Here is a 16,659-nt window from a genome sequence, read left to right on the forward strand (position 1 = left end):
CGGGGAGCGCCGGGAGCTGTAGTCCGGGTGGGCGGCCAAGGGAGGCCCGGTAACCCCGGGGGGACCTTGAACCGGAGCTGCATGGAGTTAGGCGGGAGTTGGCAGCGGGGCCCGAGGAGGCCCCACAAAACCTTGGGGAGGCCCGGTTCCCCCACCCCCGGCTCTCCCCCGCAGGGCGGGCTCAGGCAGGCCTGCGGCAGCCCTCTCTAGGAACGGCTCTAAGCAGGCCACACTAAGGCAGGCCCGGCTCAGCCCATCCCTTGACCTCCTCGGGGGCTTTGCAGGGAAGCCCGGGCCCTTAGCGGCCTCTAGCCAGGCTAGGCCACGTTTTACCTCAGGGCCTAGATGGGCCTAACTAGGCCTCACTAGGCCTGACCGGGCCTCGCGGTGCACGCCGGGAGCGGTGGTCCCGCCGGGCGCCACCGCAAACTACATTTCCCGTGGTGCAGTGCGCCGCGCCGGGCTGGGCGCCGGGCTTATGGCGGCGCGCAAGGAGCGATGGGAGTTGTAGTCCGGCGCCGCTGAGGCACCGGGAAGGAGGCGGAGGGGGGGCGCCTCTGCCGGCAGCCATTATCTGGGAGCGCGGCGCGGAGTCGGGCGCTGGGTCGCCTTGCCGTTTCTCCGAGTCCGCGGCCCCGCCACTGCCCGGAGGTGGGGCCGCCATGGCGGCTTAGCCTCGCCCCCACCCTCCCCTTCCTCCCCGTTACGGTAGCTGAAGGCGCGGCGGCGGCGCGGCCTAGCCGGGAGGGCGGATCCTCGGCCTCGCGTAGCGGCTCCTGCCCGCGGAGGGCCGCCCTCCTCGGAGGGCCATGTCCCTGGTGGCCTATGCCAGCAGCGAAGAGGAGAGCGATGCGGAGGAGGCCGCGGGCGAGGAGGAGGAAGCCGCCGCAGCCCAGCAGCCCCCGGCCCGGGGGCTCTTCGCCACCTTGCCTCCCCCCAAAGCCCCCGTGATGCCCCCGCCTCACCAGCCGCCGGGCAGCGGCTTTCCCCTCCTGCCGCCGCCGCCCCATGGCGGGCCGCCCCCTCCTTTCCTTATGGGCCCCCCCCCTGGCATGAGGGGTTTCGGCACCCCTCCGCCGGGCATGAGCCCGGCCCAGGCCTCGGCCCTCAGCCCGCCCGAGCAGGCTGCCAGCGGGAAGGGGAGCGGGGAGCAGCCCAGGCTGGGGGGGCTCTTCCTGCCTCCCCCGAGGAACGCTGCTACCACGACAGCTGCCTCTACCCTCAACCTGCCCCCTCCCGTCTCGGCCTCTGCTGCTCCGCCCGGGGCTGGGGTGGATTTGAGCCTCCCCAAGCCAAAGAAGAGGACGGAGCCGGTGCGGATCACGGTGCCCGAGTTGCACAAGGGAGATGTGAGTATGAAACTAAACTGCCAGCCCTGTCCCACTCGAGCCCTCCCGAGAAGGAGCGCCTTCAGGCATGAAATCCTCTTCCCCATAGCAATCCCCCTGTGTGTTTGCCCATAAAGCACAGCGTCTCTTTCCTCCCTCTCTTCCATCATAATATAGCAAGGTACCATAACCTATCATTGTGGTATCTATGGGGAGATTTGTCCCGGCTGCCAGCCCTAATCCTAAAGCGCTTTGTGGAATTAAACTGATATAGAAACCTTATTTATAATCATAATACAGCAAACCCCAGATTATCCGCGCCCTTATTTATTACTGAAGTTAAGGAGTTGATGGTGTGGAGCTGCATGGCCTTGCGTGGGGGTGTCCCAAAAAAGTCTCGTGTTTGCTGTGCGCTTGATAGACTTTTCCTGCCAATTTATGGTGTGGTTATCTAAAGCCTTCAGGCATCCTCCAGACTTTTAGGTAATAATTTCCCTCTTAGCTTGTGCTTTTTCATGTTCATGGTGCCCTGTGCTTGTGCGGCTTCTGGGCACTGGACCCAGACAGCCCCATGGCAAGAGCAGGAGAAGGCAGGAAGGCACGTCCCTGCTCCCCCTTATTTTTCCCCCTTATTTTTTCTTAGGTGTCCCCATTGACCAACTTTCCTTCTCTCCCCTCTGCTCCTTTGCTCTGGGACTGGTACAGTCATAGGGTGGAGGTGACAGTTGTGTGGCTGCGGCTGGGTCTGGCCTGTGTGGCTTGTTCTGGTGAGGCACGAGTGCCTTGGGCTGTAGGAAGAGCTGAACTGTGACGCTTAGGGTCATTTCCATGGGGACAGGTAGCTTGAGGAGGGGGTTTGTATGGATTTAGAGTGTCAATTAATAGTGGTCTGCCAGCATCTCGGGCCTGGGGGAGCTGAAATGAAGTCGGCGCGTCTCGCTTTGCTGGAAGGGTCTGCGGGGGCGTGGGGAAAGCGGGTGTGAGGACTCGTGGATCCTGAACCACGCTCTGCTGCTCACCGATAGCCAGCCTGGTTTGGGAGAAATCCCACAGCTCCTTGTGCCACGGCTCCCAGACGCAGCAGAGGCGCACCAGGCAGCGGGACGTACGGGTTCCCCGCTTAGGCGAAGGGATGAGGGACATCCCTTTCTTTCATACCCACTTTTTGCTTACTCACTTTCTTGCAGCACTTTGGAACAGGCGCTTCGTAATAAAGCAAGTGTTAGGGCTCTTCGCTTCCTCGCTGGCTGTACAGTTACTGAAATAAGCTTGGATGAAAGGAGGATGTTCCTCCCCTTTATCTCCCCCTCTATGTTCCAGTGTGTTGACTTCGAAGAGAAATACAGCAGGTCGTCAGCGTCAAGCAAGTGAATGAACGTTGAAGGGAGAAAAAAGTACCATAAAACCAGAGCTGGTCCGAGCGGTTCCCGTTAAGGGTTCCCGGGAGTCCCTTGGCCTGTGACTGACGTCCTCCCTTGTTCCCTCTTTCTCCTTAAAATCCCTTCCCGTTCCTTTTGTTTGCACCTGTGGAGATGCTCCTGGGCAGTCTGCTTTATCTCCTCTCTCTCAAATGCAACACATGGGTTTTATGGCAACCCTCGGCTTGCCTTTATTTATGCATGTTCTTTGTCTTTGTCCTGTTTTATAATTTAGACAGTAAACTGGCAGAAGACCTCGTTTCCTGTAATCTCTTTAAAGTGCTCTGCAAAGCTATAAACCGATAAAGAACGTTAAGGGCCTTTTCTGATGCCAGAGACGACCAGACTTTCTGCCCAAGTTTTAAACGGATATTTAGCAACTCCGACCTTAGTGCGAACAACTCCCTGTTAATCCCCTGCAGCGAATCTTTACACCCTTGCTTTGTGTGGTTTTGTGCTTCCCCTCTCTTATGTGGCGTTGCCTGTTAGGGAGAACCTTACGCTGTGCAGCTTGGGTTCTTTGCCTTGCTTTAGGTTTATTTTCCTGTGATTTTTTTTAAAAAAAAAAAATGTTTTTGAGCGGTTGGCTCTCTAAATCCTTATTTCTGGCAGGAGCCACGTACATAGAATCTGAGTTTCTCTGCCCACCTGCTCCGCTTTAGAACAGCGTTAAAAAGCTGCCTTGAAAATTTGGAATTTTGGGTCAGCAAGTCTTTTTTCTTTTTTTTTTTTTTTTGTTCCATATGTTGCATAAATGAGCTCAAGTAAAAGATTATTGCTTGGCTGTGGATGGATTGCTCTTATGAGATTTTTTTTTTTAAGAGGCTTCAGGTTTTATAGCAGAATGCAACTTGTTTTTCTGCCTCTGCCCAGAGCACGGCAGACCCAGCTGCCTCTAAATATAGTGGTGAGTTCTGTGGTCCTGCTTGTCACTGCGGATGGTTTATTTATCTCTCATGGTAGTAACCAGGGCAGGCTGTTATCTTGCTTTGCCCTGACATAGATGTATCAGCAAGACGGGGAGAAAGAGCTTGACCGCATCCCACTGTCACTTTTTAGCTTGGCTCTTGGCAGATTTTTAAATCCAGGTCTGCGTTACTGTGATTCTTTGGCTGGTTCAAACTGAAAATTAATAAATTGCGTCGTGGGTGGGCTTTTTTGCTTTTTATTTTAATATCTCAAGTTGTGCTAAGCTCTGTTTTTCTTTCTCAGTCAGATTCAGAGGAAGATGAACCAGCAAAGAAGAAAAATACTCTTCAGGTAAATCCCTAGGATATTCAATTCAACAAGTTTCACAGGGAAAGAGGCATTTGGCTGGGACAGGTCTTGGGCTCTCACTACTGTAAATCAGCCACTCTGATTAGCACGTGGCTTTTAGTGTATTAGTAAATTAGATAAATGTATCTAAATATCTGCTTTATTTAAATAAAGTAGAATATTAGTAAAATTCCTGAAATCCCCCAGGGTGTCAAATCCCTTTTTTTGGGGCGATTTCATGAAGTTAAATCTCAGAAACACAGGCATTAATTTGGGAAGTTGGCAGATATTTGCAAAATACCATGTTTCTCTTAAAAGTCCCACTGGCCTTTTGTGCAAGAAAGCCCTGCAGCGAGTTCAAAGTAGCAGGCGATTGTGCTGAGCAATGGGAAACCCATTAATCGTGTTAGAATTGGAGGAGATAATTGGCAGGGAGTCAGGAAAATGAAATAGTCTCACTCATTTCTCTTATTTCTTTGAACCGTTTGCCCTGCATGGAACTCACCAGGGACGCGGCGAGGGCTCTGGCTTGTCTGCTTTGCTTCCTCAACCCAAAAATTTGACAGTGAAAGAGACCAATCGGTTACTTTTGCCGTACGCTTTCTCGAGGAAAGCGGGAGAAAATGCCTCCGACTCAAAGCCCGCGAAGGCCCTGACCTCTTCCTCCAAAACCAAAGCTCTGTCCAAGCCAGCGGTGCCCACAACTCCTTCTCCGTCCGCTATCAAAGCTGCCGCGAAGAGTGCTGCCCTGCAGGTAACCAAGCAGATCACGCAGGAAGAGGACGACAGCGATGAAGAGGTCAAGCCAGAGAACTACTTCTCCTTATCTGACAGGAACGAGCCCAGCATCGCGCCTGCCGAGGCGTACATGTACTCTGGCACGGTGGGGTCGGAGGACCCGCCCCCCGGCACAGAGACGGAGCCCCAGTTCCAGGACGCTGCTGCTAACGCGCCGCTGGAGTTCAAGACAGGCGCGGGCTCCAGCGGTGCTCAGCACAGCTGGGCGCCCAAACCTGGCGAAGACTATGGCAGCCAGCCCTACAGCCAGTTCCCTGCCTACGGCGAGGCCGGCACGTATTATCAGGTGGGTCGCAGACAGATGGTGCCGCATGGAAAAGGCATCTTGGACGAGGGGCTCCGAATTAGTTACTGGAGCAGGCTTGTGGGAATCGAACCCGTCTGAGCTAGCTGGGATGAGGAGCAGAGATCCACAGCACTTAGCACAATAGGATTCCTCTGGCATGAGAGCCGTAGATGCTCTTTGCTGGATAAATGTTTAATAGCTGCACTCATTTTAAAATACCCCTGTGCAACTGCCCCTGTTGTTGTCAGGGTGCAGAATTGGGGCTCACCAGAGCTGGTGTCTGAAGCCAGGTTGTTTTTAGTAATTCAGCAAAGTATTTGTTGTTGAGTACCTCTAAAAATGCCCTGTACTCCTCAGTAGCACCAGGGTAATGAGATGTGATTAATCTACTGACGGACTCCGTCGGTCAGCCCTGGGAGGAGGTACACGCATAACGTACGGTACTACCCGGAGGCTGAGTGAAATCCCTCTAGGTGGAAAGAGCAGCAGCTCACGGGGTCAGGTACACGGTTCAGTGCTACGTATACAGTTGCTCCAGGATCGATCTTTCTTCGCCCTCGTGACAAACCTGCTCTCCTTTTGCTGACAGGATTACTACAGCAGCGGCTACTACCAGGAGATGGAACCGGCCCAGGCGCCGCCGCAGGAGATGAACACCGATTCCTCCTTCATAGACGACGAAGCGGTTGGCACTTCACACTCTATCCTGCTGCGAGACTTGGGTTTCGGCTCTGCCAGAGCAGAGCATGTGCTTGGCAGCCCTGGCCCTTCCCCAGCAGCACAACCTGTGCCTTGTGGCTGGACGGGGTGGTTGTTCCGTGGGGTCTAGCGCGGTGCTGGGGATGCGGGCGGTGTCCTTCCAGCAGTCTGTTGGGCTGCTGCTCCAGATGGGTTTGCTTGCTTTCTGAGTAGGTGACGTTTGCTATTTCCACTGAGCCCAGCCTCGTTCTCCTGAAGGGTGTCGAGGGCAGACAAGGTGCGTGGCGTGAAGACGTTGCTTGCTGAGGTGCAGATGAGCTAGCACGGTGGTGAATTCCCCACTTTTTTTCAAATGCTCAAATCTGTTTTAGAAAAACCCTTTCCCACTGTTCGTCTAATCTAGAAACTGCCAGCCTTGTTCGCTGGGCCGGTCAGCGCTGCAGAAGGCAATAGCTCATCTGGTGCTCACTTCTTCAGGGGACCTCTTTGTCTTGGAGGTGGATTTGTGTTACGGGGGGTGGAGTGTCACAGCAAAACTTCAGGTGCCCCCCAGCACTTCAGAGAACCATAGAATCAGTAAGGTTGGAAAAGACCTCTAGGATCAAGTCCAGCCGTCAGCCCGACACCCCCAGGCCTCCTCAACTGTGGCCTCAAGTGCCGTGTCTGCATGTCTTTTAAATACCCCAGGGACGGTGACTCCCCCACCTCTCTGGGCAGCCTGTGCCAGGGCCTGACCCCTTTGGCAGGGAAGACATTTTCCCTCACACCCAACCTAAACCTCCCCTGACGCAGCTTGAGGCCGTTCCCCCTCGCCCTGTCACTGGTGACTTGGGAGCAGAGACCAACCCCCCCTCGCTCCAGCCCCTCTCAGGCAGCTGCAGAGAGCGAGAAGGGCTCCCCTCAGCCCCCTCTTCTCCAGGCTAAACCCCCCCAGCCCCCTCAGCCGCCCCCCAGCACACTTGTGCTCCAGACCCTGCCCCAGCCCCGCTGCCCTTCTCTGGACACGCTCCAGCCCCTCCAGGCCCTTCTTGTCCCGAGGGGCCCAAACCTGAGCCCAGCATTCGAGGTGGGGCCTCCCCAGGGCCGAGCACAGGGGCCCCATCCCTGCCCGGCTCCTGCTGGCCACCCCAGTGCTGACACAAGCCCGGGGGCTGGTGGCCTCCTTGGCCACCCGGGCACTGCTGGCTCATGCCCAGCCGGCTGTCAGCCAGCACCCCCAGGGCCTTCTCCGCCGGGCACTTCCCAGCCCCTCTGCCCCAGGCCTGGGGCGTTGCCTGGGGTTGGTGTGACCCGAGGGCAGGACCCGGCCCTTGGCCTTGTTAAACCTCACACAACTGGCCTCGGCCCATGGATCCAGCCTGCCCGGGTCCCTCTGCAGAGCCCTCCTGCCCTCGAGCAGATCGACACTCCCGCCCAGCTCGGTGTCATCTGCAAACTGACTGAGGGTGCCCTCGATCCCCTCGCCCAGATCATTGATGAAGACACTAAACAAGGCTGGCCCTGACCCTGAGCCCTGGGGAGCCGCGCTGTGACCGGCCGCCCGCTGGGTTTAGCTCCGATCACCGCAGCTCTCTGGGCTTGGCCGGCCAGACGGTTTTTCACCCAACGAAGAGTCTGCCCGCCCAAGCCATGAGCCGAGTCCCAGAGTCTTCTCCTGAGCAAGACTGAAAGCAAGAGTAAATGATCTTTGCCCTTCTGTGTAGGAAAATAAGATTATAACCATGATACAGTAGGTTAAGATATTCTGATGTATAGCAAAAGAGAACTCTCCTAAAGAAAAAGAAATGCTGGTTGGAAAAAATGCGTGTTGGTGTGGCCTGTCCCATGCGTGGGGGGCCAAGGCTCGGGCCCCGTTGCTTGTTTCAGGTTAGTGTTGGTGCGTGATGTGCGTGCGTAACTCCAGTTGTGTCGGTGGTTCTTTCAGTTCAAACGTCTGCAAGGCAAGCGGAATCGAGGGAGGGAAGAGATCAACTTTGTGGATATCAAAGGTGACGATCAGCTGAGTGGAGCCCAGCAGTGGCTGACCAAATCCTTAACAGAGGAGAAGACCATGAAATCGTTCAGCAAGGTACGGGCAGGAGGGGAGCAGCGCTGGCTGGGGTTCGGGAGGCGGCTGTTTTGTTCCCGTTACAGCCACAGCTGGAGCTGTGTTAGACGCTGTGCAGCAGCCAGGGCAGGGGGACAGGGACCTTTGTGTTGTGTGGTGTATAAATAATTACGCATCGGAGACGGGCAGAGCTCCTCAAAACATAGTCACAGGGTGCAGGTGGGTAAAGAGCAGCCAGGAACTGTTTCAGCCTAAGCAATCTGCCCAGAGCGGTTTAATGCGAAACAAGTGCTTCTTGAAACGGCTTGCGCAAGCTCGTGTTTCGCCATCCGGGTCAGTGTCTTTCCAGGCTTAACAGTTCACCTGCTTTTGCTTTCTAGAAAAAAGGAGATCAACCCACGGGACAGCAAAGGAGGAAACATCAGATCACGTACCTGATCCATCAGGTGAGCGGCCTCCCTCTCACGTGGGAACCGATCCGGGCAGAATGATGAGGCTTGATGCTCGGCAGCATGAGGCAGAGCTGGTGGAGCTGCTCTTTGAGCAGCTGGGGACCAGGGGCCGTCCCAAATCGCAGCTCCCTGAGCCCCTGGGTGAGCCCTGCAGCGGCTCCTCCGGGGACGGAGGCGGCCGCGCTGCGGGAGCGTCCTGGCAAACGGCCTCTCCCAGCGGCAGTGCCTTGGCCCTGAGGCTGTCACGGTGCTGAGCTTTTAGCTTGCTTTTTGCTTTGCTTCGCTCTTCCCCTCCCTCCCAGCTCCCGTACGTGCGTGGTTTGGGTGTTACGAGACTCTCTGCTTCCTGTCTTAATTCCGCACCGCTGCCGTGTAGTTAGTAAGCGGCTGCTGAGACTGTCCCGCAAGCGAAGCTGCATTTCAGCGTGAATGAGATGCCTGTGCGTGCCAATTAATTCAGGCCTCTGTCAAGATAATTGCGCTAACCCCTGTAACGAGGGCTTCTCGCTGAAGTGCGCTGAAATCCCCGTCAGCAGGGCCGCAGGAGGGTGAAATACCGCTGAGTCAGTGAGCAGCAACGCTGATGTTTATCCTCTCGATTTCTGCAGGCGAAGGAAAGAGAACTGGAACTGAAAAACACATGGTCTGAAAACAAGCTCAGCCGACGGCAGACTCAAGCCAAATACGGATTCTAATGCCTCTGTCCCACTTTTTGGCTCTCGTCCCGGGTGACCTGCTGTGCCAGACTTCTCCTGGCCTTCCGGAGGTCAGCCAGGCCCTGTGCAGAGCGTGGGCCGCTCGGCGGCTGGAGGACGCTGCGCTCCCCTGCCTGTCAGGAGAAAGGTTTCACACAAACCCGAAACTCCACCTGTAATCTTTCCCCTCCCTCCTTATAAAACGATAATGTGGAAGGTTCAAATCAAGTCTGTTTTGTACGGCTGGTGACGGTCCCGAGGCAGCCGCAGGAAACGTGCCCGGCGCAAGGCTCGGAGCTGTTGCCCTCTGGGTACACGGGGCTGCTCCCCCCTTGCCTCGCCGCTGGAACCTTAAGCAGAGTCTCAATAAACTTCCAGTTCCCACTTTGCTCCTTTCCTGGACTCGCTGTGCGTTGAGAGTGTAATTTTTCTTTCTAAAAGACAGTGAGTTTCGAGAGCGAGCTTGGCTTGGGTTTTTTTTCATCCTTTGATTTGAGACGTCCTCATGGCTGCTTACTCCTCTCCGAGTAACTCCAGCTCAGGCGAATTATTTTGATATTATTTTTTTCTGAAGCGTGGCTAAGTTAGTGGTTTTGTTCTCGGTTCCACCAACCTGCACGTCTCGAACCGCGCTGAGGAAAACTCCTTTACAGGTCGGAGCTTGCAATACCAGTGAAACCGCCCCGGAGCGTGGAATGCGCAAAAAGCAGCGAGGAGCCCAGCACGAGGCGCTGCCGAGGGCTTTTGGATAAACGTGATCGATGTGTGTATGTACGTTTCTCTTGCTCTCTTTGTTTTATTCCACCCTTCTTTCCTCCTGCCCCCGACCCAAGGCCTACAGCTGCTCTCCAGACTTGTTGAACCGAGCGTTCCCAGCGGGGCAGCGAGCTTGGCGCACGCCGAAAAAGCTGCCAACTCTACCTTCTTTTTTGTTTTTTCCGTCTTGTTTGTATCAATTCCTTTTCAATTAAGTGTTAACTTTACCCTCGGGCTGGGAAGAGGAGACCGTGTCCAGCCTTAACTTCTTAAAACTAAAGCTTTTGTTGAAGGTATTAGGTCTAGGCGATACGACTGCAAATCATGGGCGGCCTTGCTGGCCAGAGCCACGTATCTTTAGCCAAATCTCTGTGGCCTCGCTTAGTTTGTTGTTCACCGAAGCGCGTGATGCCGAAGGGAACGGAGAGCTGCTCTGGTTACTTAATTTACATTCCCACCGTTAAGGGTTATATCTGTTGTAAAAGCGGCTGAAACGGCTAATATTTGTTACTCCATTTAGAAAAACCCCCAAGAGGTGGTTTTTCTTCCGTGTTACCTGTTAAAAACAAGCAAACCAACCCCCACGAATGAAGTCTTTTCTTAGAATATTTTAAAATAATCCGATTTCTAGTTTAGTTCCCTGGATGTTTTAGTACTTCGCGGAGCCCGTTTTGAGTCTTTGAATGACCAGAATAAAGTTACTGTTGAGTAATTTATTCATATCTTATATGTACAGTGAAACCCTCTGAAAAGAGATTTGATAAAAGGAATAAACTTTTAAATGAACCGAACCACACCTGTTTCCACCGCGAGGTGCTCAGCTCCTTGCTGGAGGCGCTGGTTTTTTCCTTCGCGCCTCCGTGGCAGCCCGCGTTTCGGGGGCGGCTGCCTCGCTTTATCGGCAGGGCGGTTTTTATCTGCAGAGCGGATGCCGTTGCGCAGCCAGTGACGAAACGCTTGGCCGAGGGGCTTCGCAGTGGGTTGCGCTCGCCGCCGCGGATTCGTCCCTTGGCAAAGCCTGGCCTTGGCCCTGGGAGCGCGGTGAGGCCGCTCCCGGCGGCGCTCGAGGGCTTCGCCGCGGCGCCGGGGGCAGAGCGGCCGCTGCAGGGCAGGCGGCTCCGGCCCTGGGCAGTCCCTGCGCTCCCGAGCTCTCCCTCAGCGGCCTTGGCAGGAACGCGGAGTCTTGGAGCGAGCCGAGAGGCTGGAGCTCACGGATTCCCTTTTTCCGTTTCAGTGTGTAATGGCTTATTTTTAGCGCTAGAGGGGAATTACGAGGAGGGGAATCGTGGCTGACCCGCGCTTTGCTTTTAGACGTTTAAGAGCAGCACAACGTAAGCTTGTGAAAAGCAAGAGTGATTTTTTTATGATGAGGGGAAAAAAAAACCCTGCAGCCCTCCTTTTCCCTCCTTTTCCCTCCTTTTCCCTCCTTTTCCCTCCTTTTCCCTCCTTTTCCCTCCTTTTCCCTCCTTGTCCCTCCTTGTCCCTCCTTGTCCCTCCTTGTCCCTCCTTGTCCCTCCTTGTCCCTCCTTGTCCCTCCTTGTCCCTCCTTGTCCCTCCTTGTCCCTCCTTGTCCCTCCGCTCGGACGCATCTGAGCTTGTCCTTGTCCCCTTCCCGCTCCGTCTGCTGCGAGAACGGCATCGCCTCCGTGTCGTTTCAGACAAAACAATGTGAGGGTGGGGTTTTGCGCGGCGCTGGGCGCCACCAGGTTGGTGTCACCCACCCAGCGGCCGAATTTTGGTTGCTATCCCATGTTTTGCGGCTGAGGAAAAAGGCAGGGCTTGGAGATGTCAGCGCCGGGCTCGTGATGTTTGGCTGCGGCAGCGCTCCGGCATGTGGCCAATTTAATATCCGACTTGGGATGCAGCAGCTGCGCCCGAAACCCGGCTCTGGTTTTACTGTAATAGCCTTTTCCGCCCTCGTTCTATTAATAGAAATCTCTTTCTCAATGCGTTCAAAGATAAATTAAATCTGTTGTGTTCGCTTAACTGTCTCGCAGGGCTTGGGAAACAGGCCGCCGTGTCGGGAAGGGCATGGGAATGTGGACTGGTAGAGCCGGGGCGCTGGTTGCCTGCGGAGAGGCCAAGTGCAGCCTCGGACCTCTCCTCCTGGGTCCGAGGGCTTTCCTGGGTGGTGAAGGAAGCCGAGATCTTCCTCCTGCCTGGGGGTCGTGAGCCGGGAGCTGGGTCTTGTCTTAGACCTCCCCTTGCGAGTGGCTCAGGGACGGTCTCCGGAAAGCTGCTCGTAAATGTTCTCGGGGCCCTCCTGCCCTGCGGCTCGCTTCGCGGCGCTCGCCCTCCGGCTGTACACGGGCTCTTCGAACTCCAGCGGAGGGTTCGTCGCTGTGCCCTGGCGAATCTGCGGGGAGAGGCGAAGGGAAACGGCCTTGGCGGGTGGAGCTTTGACCCGAGGGCCAGGACGTGGTTGAAAGTTGATCCTTCACCCTCCCAGCCCTCAACTTCGCTCCTGATTTGGGTGTGAGTTGGGGAGTGTTGCTCCGACGCAAAGCCCTGCAAGGGGGACCCCCTCCTCCCCCCGTGACCCTGGCGTGGGGCAAACCCCGACCCACCAGCCTCCAGGGGAGCTCTCGCCGAGACCTCGAGTGGAGACTGAGCTCTAAAGCAACCAGCGGCCCTACAACACGACCCAAGATGGGGGACACACCTCCGGGGCCGGGCCGGGGGCTCCTCGCTCCTTCCTGCCCGCGGTGGGAGCTGCCGGGAGCTGCCGCCTCTTGGAGGCCTGGCTGGACACGCTGCGGACGAGCCAGCGGTGAGCGCGGGATTTGGGGGGCAGCGTGGAGGAGTTGCCTTGGGCCCCCCTGGGGAGCAGAGCGGGCGGGTCCTGCCTGGCCAGCTCCACCTCGGAGTAGATGTTCTCCTTAGGGAGGGCGCCGGGGCTCGAGCCCCGGCCCACGGCGTAGAAGGGGATGGGCTCTTCCAGCTCGTAGGCGGCGGAGGGGTCGGGGGCCGTGCCCTCGTGGGGCTCAGCATAGGTGTGGAAGCACATGAGCTGCTGGTACTTGGCGTCGGCCGGCGTGGACGGTGCAGGGGGGACGCCTTCTTTGTGCACCTGAGAGTAGGGACCTTCGGGAGCTGCTCCGCTGCCGGTGGGGCTGTGCAGCCCCTCAGCCGCGGCCACGGAGCTGGCCTTGGCCGGGAGCGGCGGGCGGACGGTGGGAGCCTGTGGAACAGATGGGACAGGTTGGAGGTGAGGCTGGGAGTGGAGCTGATGTGGATCCGTGGTGGCTGGGGCCGCGTCCACCATCACGGCCGCGTCCCCAGTCCCAGCCGCGTCTCCCCGTCCCGGCTGCATCCCCCATCCTGGCTGCATCCCCCATCCTGGCTGCACCTCCATCCCAGCTGCATCCCCCGTCCCGGCCCTGTCCCCCCATCCCGGCTGCGTCCCCCCATCCCGGCTGCGTCCCCCCATCCCGGCTGCGTCCCCTGTCTCAGGTGCATCCCCCCATCCTGGCTGCGTCCCCATCCTGGCTGCATCGCTCTGCCTCGCACAGGCTGCAGCTTCTGTCCTTGGGCCAGTGCCTCCATCACCTCCCCTCTGCCCTGCCTTTACCTCCCTGGATGAGCCTCCCTTGGTGCTGGGCTGTGCCGGCACCGGGGGGGCCGCGGCTCCCTGCCTGGCTCCTGGGGGCCCCTTGGACACGGTGCTGTACACCAGCAGGTTTGCTGGTGCTTTGCTCGATGGGGAACGGGCAGCGTCGCTGCTGGCTGGGGTCCGCAGCCCTCCGTGGGGCTCGTCTGCCTGCAACGAGAGGTTGGAGGTGAGGGGGTGGGTGCGTGGTCCGGGGCAGACCCAGCCAGGCGCTGGTCCCACCTCAGGGGTGCTGCCCGCAGTTGGGCTCCTCGCCCCTGGCCAGGATGCTGCACGACGGCCAGGGCGGCTCCGGTGCCAGCTCCGGCTTTGAATTTGCCCAGCTGTGATGCTTCGACTTCCCTTGGCTTTGATTTCCCCAGCTTGGGAAAATCCCCCCCCTCATCCGTACAGCAGGAATGACTCCACTTTTTGGGCCGGGTCCTCACCCCTCCGTGCGGCACCGTCAGGAACTCGAGGTACGGCGTGATGGGGGCGGTGGTGTAGTGGCGCAGCAGGTCGGCCAGCTCGGCGTGGGCGCTCTGCTCCCCCAGGATCACGTACCGCCCGTCTGGCAGCTGGTCCAGGACGAAGTGCCGGCAGCGATCCATGCCCCTGGGTGGAGAGGGGATGGGGTCGGCACAGCGGGCGGGAAGGGGACGGAGCGAGGTGGGTCCCTTGGACAGGGTTGGGGGTCCCTTGGACAGGGTTGGGGGTCCCTTGGATGGGATTGGGGGTTGCTTGGACGGGGCTGGGGGTCCCTTTGGGCAGGGTTGGGGTCCCTTGGATGGGATTGGGGATCCCTTGGATGGGGCTGGGGGTCCTTTCAACAGGGCTGGGGTGCCTTGGAAAGGGTTGGGGGTCCCTTGGATGGGATTGGGGGTCCTTTCAACAGGGCTGGGGGTCCCTTTGGGCAGGGTTGGGGTCCCTTGGATGGGATTGGGGCTCCCTTGGATGGGATTGGGGGTCCTTTCAATAGGGCTGGGGTCCTTTGGACAGGGCTGGGGGTCCCTCACCTGTAGGAGAGGACGAAGCCGACGGTGCTCTCGCTGAAGCGGACCAGGAAGCAGCCCAGGGGCTGATCCTGCAGCAGTTGCTCTGTCTCCCTGTGGGAAGAGACCCGCAGCCGCTTGCCCTCACCCCCTTCATGGGATCCAGGCATCCAGCCCCCTGTTTTGGAGCCCAGGGGTGGGGATGCTGAAGGGGCCACCCCGTCTCCTGCCTCGGCTCCCCTCCCAGTGCTCACCTCCGGCTGATGAAGCCGTAGAACCAGGTTGGGAGCTTGCCCTTGGCCAGCAGCCTGCTGGCTTGCGTCTGCTCGAACCACAGCCTCGTCCGGGCGCGCAGGGCCACCAGCTCCGGCCGCGGGTCCCCCTCTGACAGGGACCAGCCCGATGGGGATGGCCAGGAGCCCGGCAGGACCTGGAGGGAAGGGGAGAGCGGCCGGGGGGCTCGGGTGAGGACGAGCCCCGAGGATGCTCTGCTCCCGATGCAGCCCGCGAGGACACGGTCCCTGTGGGCGGGTGAGCTTGGGGGCGCTGGGATGGCGAGCTGCAGGGGACGGACCCTTCGCAGCCCCCTGTCCTACCCTGCCGTCTGTGTCGTGGTGTCCCGGGGGCTGCTCTGCTCCCCGGTGCTGGACCGGGGTCGCCTCGGGTCCTGCTTGGTGCTTCTCTTCACTGATGGGTTTGAAGGTGCTGAAGAGGGGACGGTCCTCATCCATGGGGTCCCCTGTCCCAGGGAGCGGGAGAAATGGGCTCCAGGCAGCAAAGCCTTCCTCTGGGCCCTGAGCTGGCTTTGTGCCATGGGGCACTGGGATTTGGGGGGGTTCCGTGACCCACACCCCCAAACACTGCTCTTACCCCTGGCCTGGGTGAGGGGCACCTTCCCCTTGTGTCCCCCATCCTAGGGCTCATCACCCTGCCCCTCCCCAGGGAGCCCACCCTGAACCCCTGCGGCGAGAAGGGATGATGACCCCGGGAACCCAGAGGAGAAAAGCCCTGGGCACTGGTGAGCTGGGTGGGGTGGGGGAGAGGGGAAAGGGGGTGAATCCCCCAGCCCCCCAAAAGTGCCTGGGGTGTCGGGTCAGCCCGGGGAAGGAGAGCGAGGCGGCGGGTATGGGGGTCTGCGTGCGGCCGCCGATGGACCCCAAGCCCAGCCCGGAGCCGCCAACGCTCGGCAAAACAATGTTAATCCCCAGCAGATGCTTGAGGGGGTGGAAGGGGCCGGGGTTGGTTCGATCCGGGAGGCAAAGCTGAGTCAGAGGAGCCGGTTGAGGCTTGTCCGAAAGCGGGGGGATCCAGCTGGGGGGGACGGGGAGAGCTGGGCGGGGATGGCACCCCGTCTCCACCTTTAACCGTCCGCAGCGCCCAGCCCAGCCCCGTGCCCCGGCGGGCAGGGGAAGGCAGGGAGGGGGTTGACAAAGCAAAACAGAACAGCCCAAACCGCAGCAAACCAATGTGGGGAGTGGCAGGGGGGTGAATTTGGGGCAGGTCCTGTCCGGGCATGGCCAGGCAGCTGGTGACGATGCTGCTGGCCCTGGCTCATGGTGCGTCCCTGAGCTGGGCGGGGGTCCTGGGCAGAGGTGGGGGGCTTGTCCCTGCTCCCCCCTCCCAGAACTTTGGCCTCGGAGGGGCCGTTTGGGGGCCCCGGGGCAGGATGTGCTTCTTAAACCCTGCACTCCTTGGGCGAGAGTGGGTCAAATTGGACTTGAAACGGGCTAAAGCCCAGCTTTGCTCCAGGAGACCTTTCTGGGCTGGATTTCCCCCTTCAAAGGGGGTAAGGCCCGGCTGGAAGGGCCGGGCCGGGCAGGGGACCCCGCTCCATCTCTCCGCACCCCTTTGTCCGTCGTGCCTTTGGATGGGGAGAGAATCCCCGCATCACCCCGACACTTGCCTGCCCCAAGTCCCCCTGCTCGGGGTTTGTTCCTCGGCCTTTTCCCTCCCATCCCGGCACCAGTCCAACCCCGGGCAGCCCCCAGCCCCCAGCCCCCACTCCAGGCAGCGCCTACCTCTGCCCGGCCACGCAGTGGCCCAGGGATCCATGGCCGGAGGCGACGGGCCGGGCGGGCTGGGCGAGCGGGCAGCGGTGCTGCCTTGCCTGCACTCGCGCCTCTGCTGCCTGCAAAGGGCAGGAAGCAGCAACCGAAGCTGCAAGAGCCTTTGCACGATGGGGAGACGTCACGGGAAGGTGGCGGGGTGACACCCAGGTGACACCAGAACCCTCGGCACGGGCTGTGGCGACGGGGGGGCTCTCACCACCCACCCACCGGCATGTCTGCACCTGCAAAGGGCTCTTCGTTCCTCCCGTCCCCATCCCGGGGTCTTGTGCCACC

The 16,659-nt window shown here is 59.0% G+C and overlaps 2 protein-coding genes across 3 annotated transcripts; one reads left to right on the forward strand and one right to left on the reverse strand.

Moving 5' to 3' along the window:
* Positions 1-507: 507 nt before the first annotated feature.
* Positions 508-10,527, forward strand: PRCC (proline rich mitotic checkpoint control factor). The gene is made up of 7 exons (XM_075075118.1): positions 508-1,349; positions 3,959-4,006; positions 4,512-5,087; positions 5,677-5,772; positions 7,711-7,854; positions 8,214-8,279; positions 8,894-10,527. Exons 1-7 carry the CDS (start codon positions 810-812, stop codon positions 8,978-8,980), a joined length of 1,557 nt encoding a protein of 518 aa, XP_074931219.1. The 5' UTR covers positions 508-809; the 3' UTR covers positions 8,981-10,527.
* On the reverse strand, positions 10,435-16,540 carry SH2D2A (SH2 domain containing 2A). Of its 2 annotated transcripts, XM_075075114.1 has the most exons (8): positions 16,336-16,540; positions 14,914-15,056; positions 14,572-14,747; positions 14,342-14,431; positions 13,775-13,940; positions 13,308-13,496; positions 12,399-12,917; positions 11,846-12,092 (listed from the first exon to the last, which is right to left on the reverse strand). In XM_075075114.1, the coding sequence occupies exons 1-8, from the start codon at positions 16,367-16,369 to the stop codon at positions 11,952-11,954; spliced, it is 1,458 nt and encodes a 485-aa protein (XP_074931215.1). In that variant the 5' UTR covers positions 16,370-16,540; the 3' UTR covers positions 11,846-11,951. The 2 variants fall into 2 exon arrangements, with proteins under 2 accessions (XP_074931214.1, XP_074931215.1); XM_075075113.1 differs by having other exon boundaries at positions 10,435-12,092; positions 13,308-13,940.
* Positions 16,541-16,659: the final 119 nt, after the last annotated feature.

Source organism: Phalacrocorax aristotelis, chromosome 25 (assembly GCF_949628215.1).
Source record: "Phalacrocorax aristotelis chromosome 25, bGulAri2.1, whole genome shotgun sequence".
Classification (NCBI taxonomy): Eukaryota; Metazoa; Chordata; class Aves; order Suliformes; family Phalacrocoracidae; genus Phalacrocorax; species Phalacrocorax aristotelis.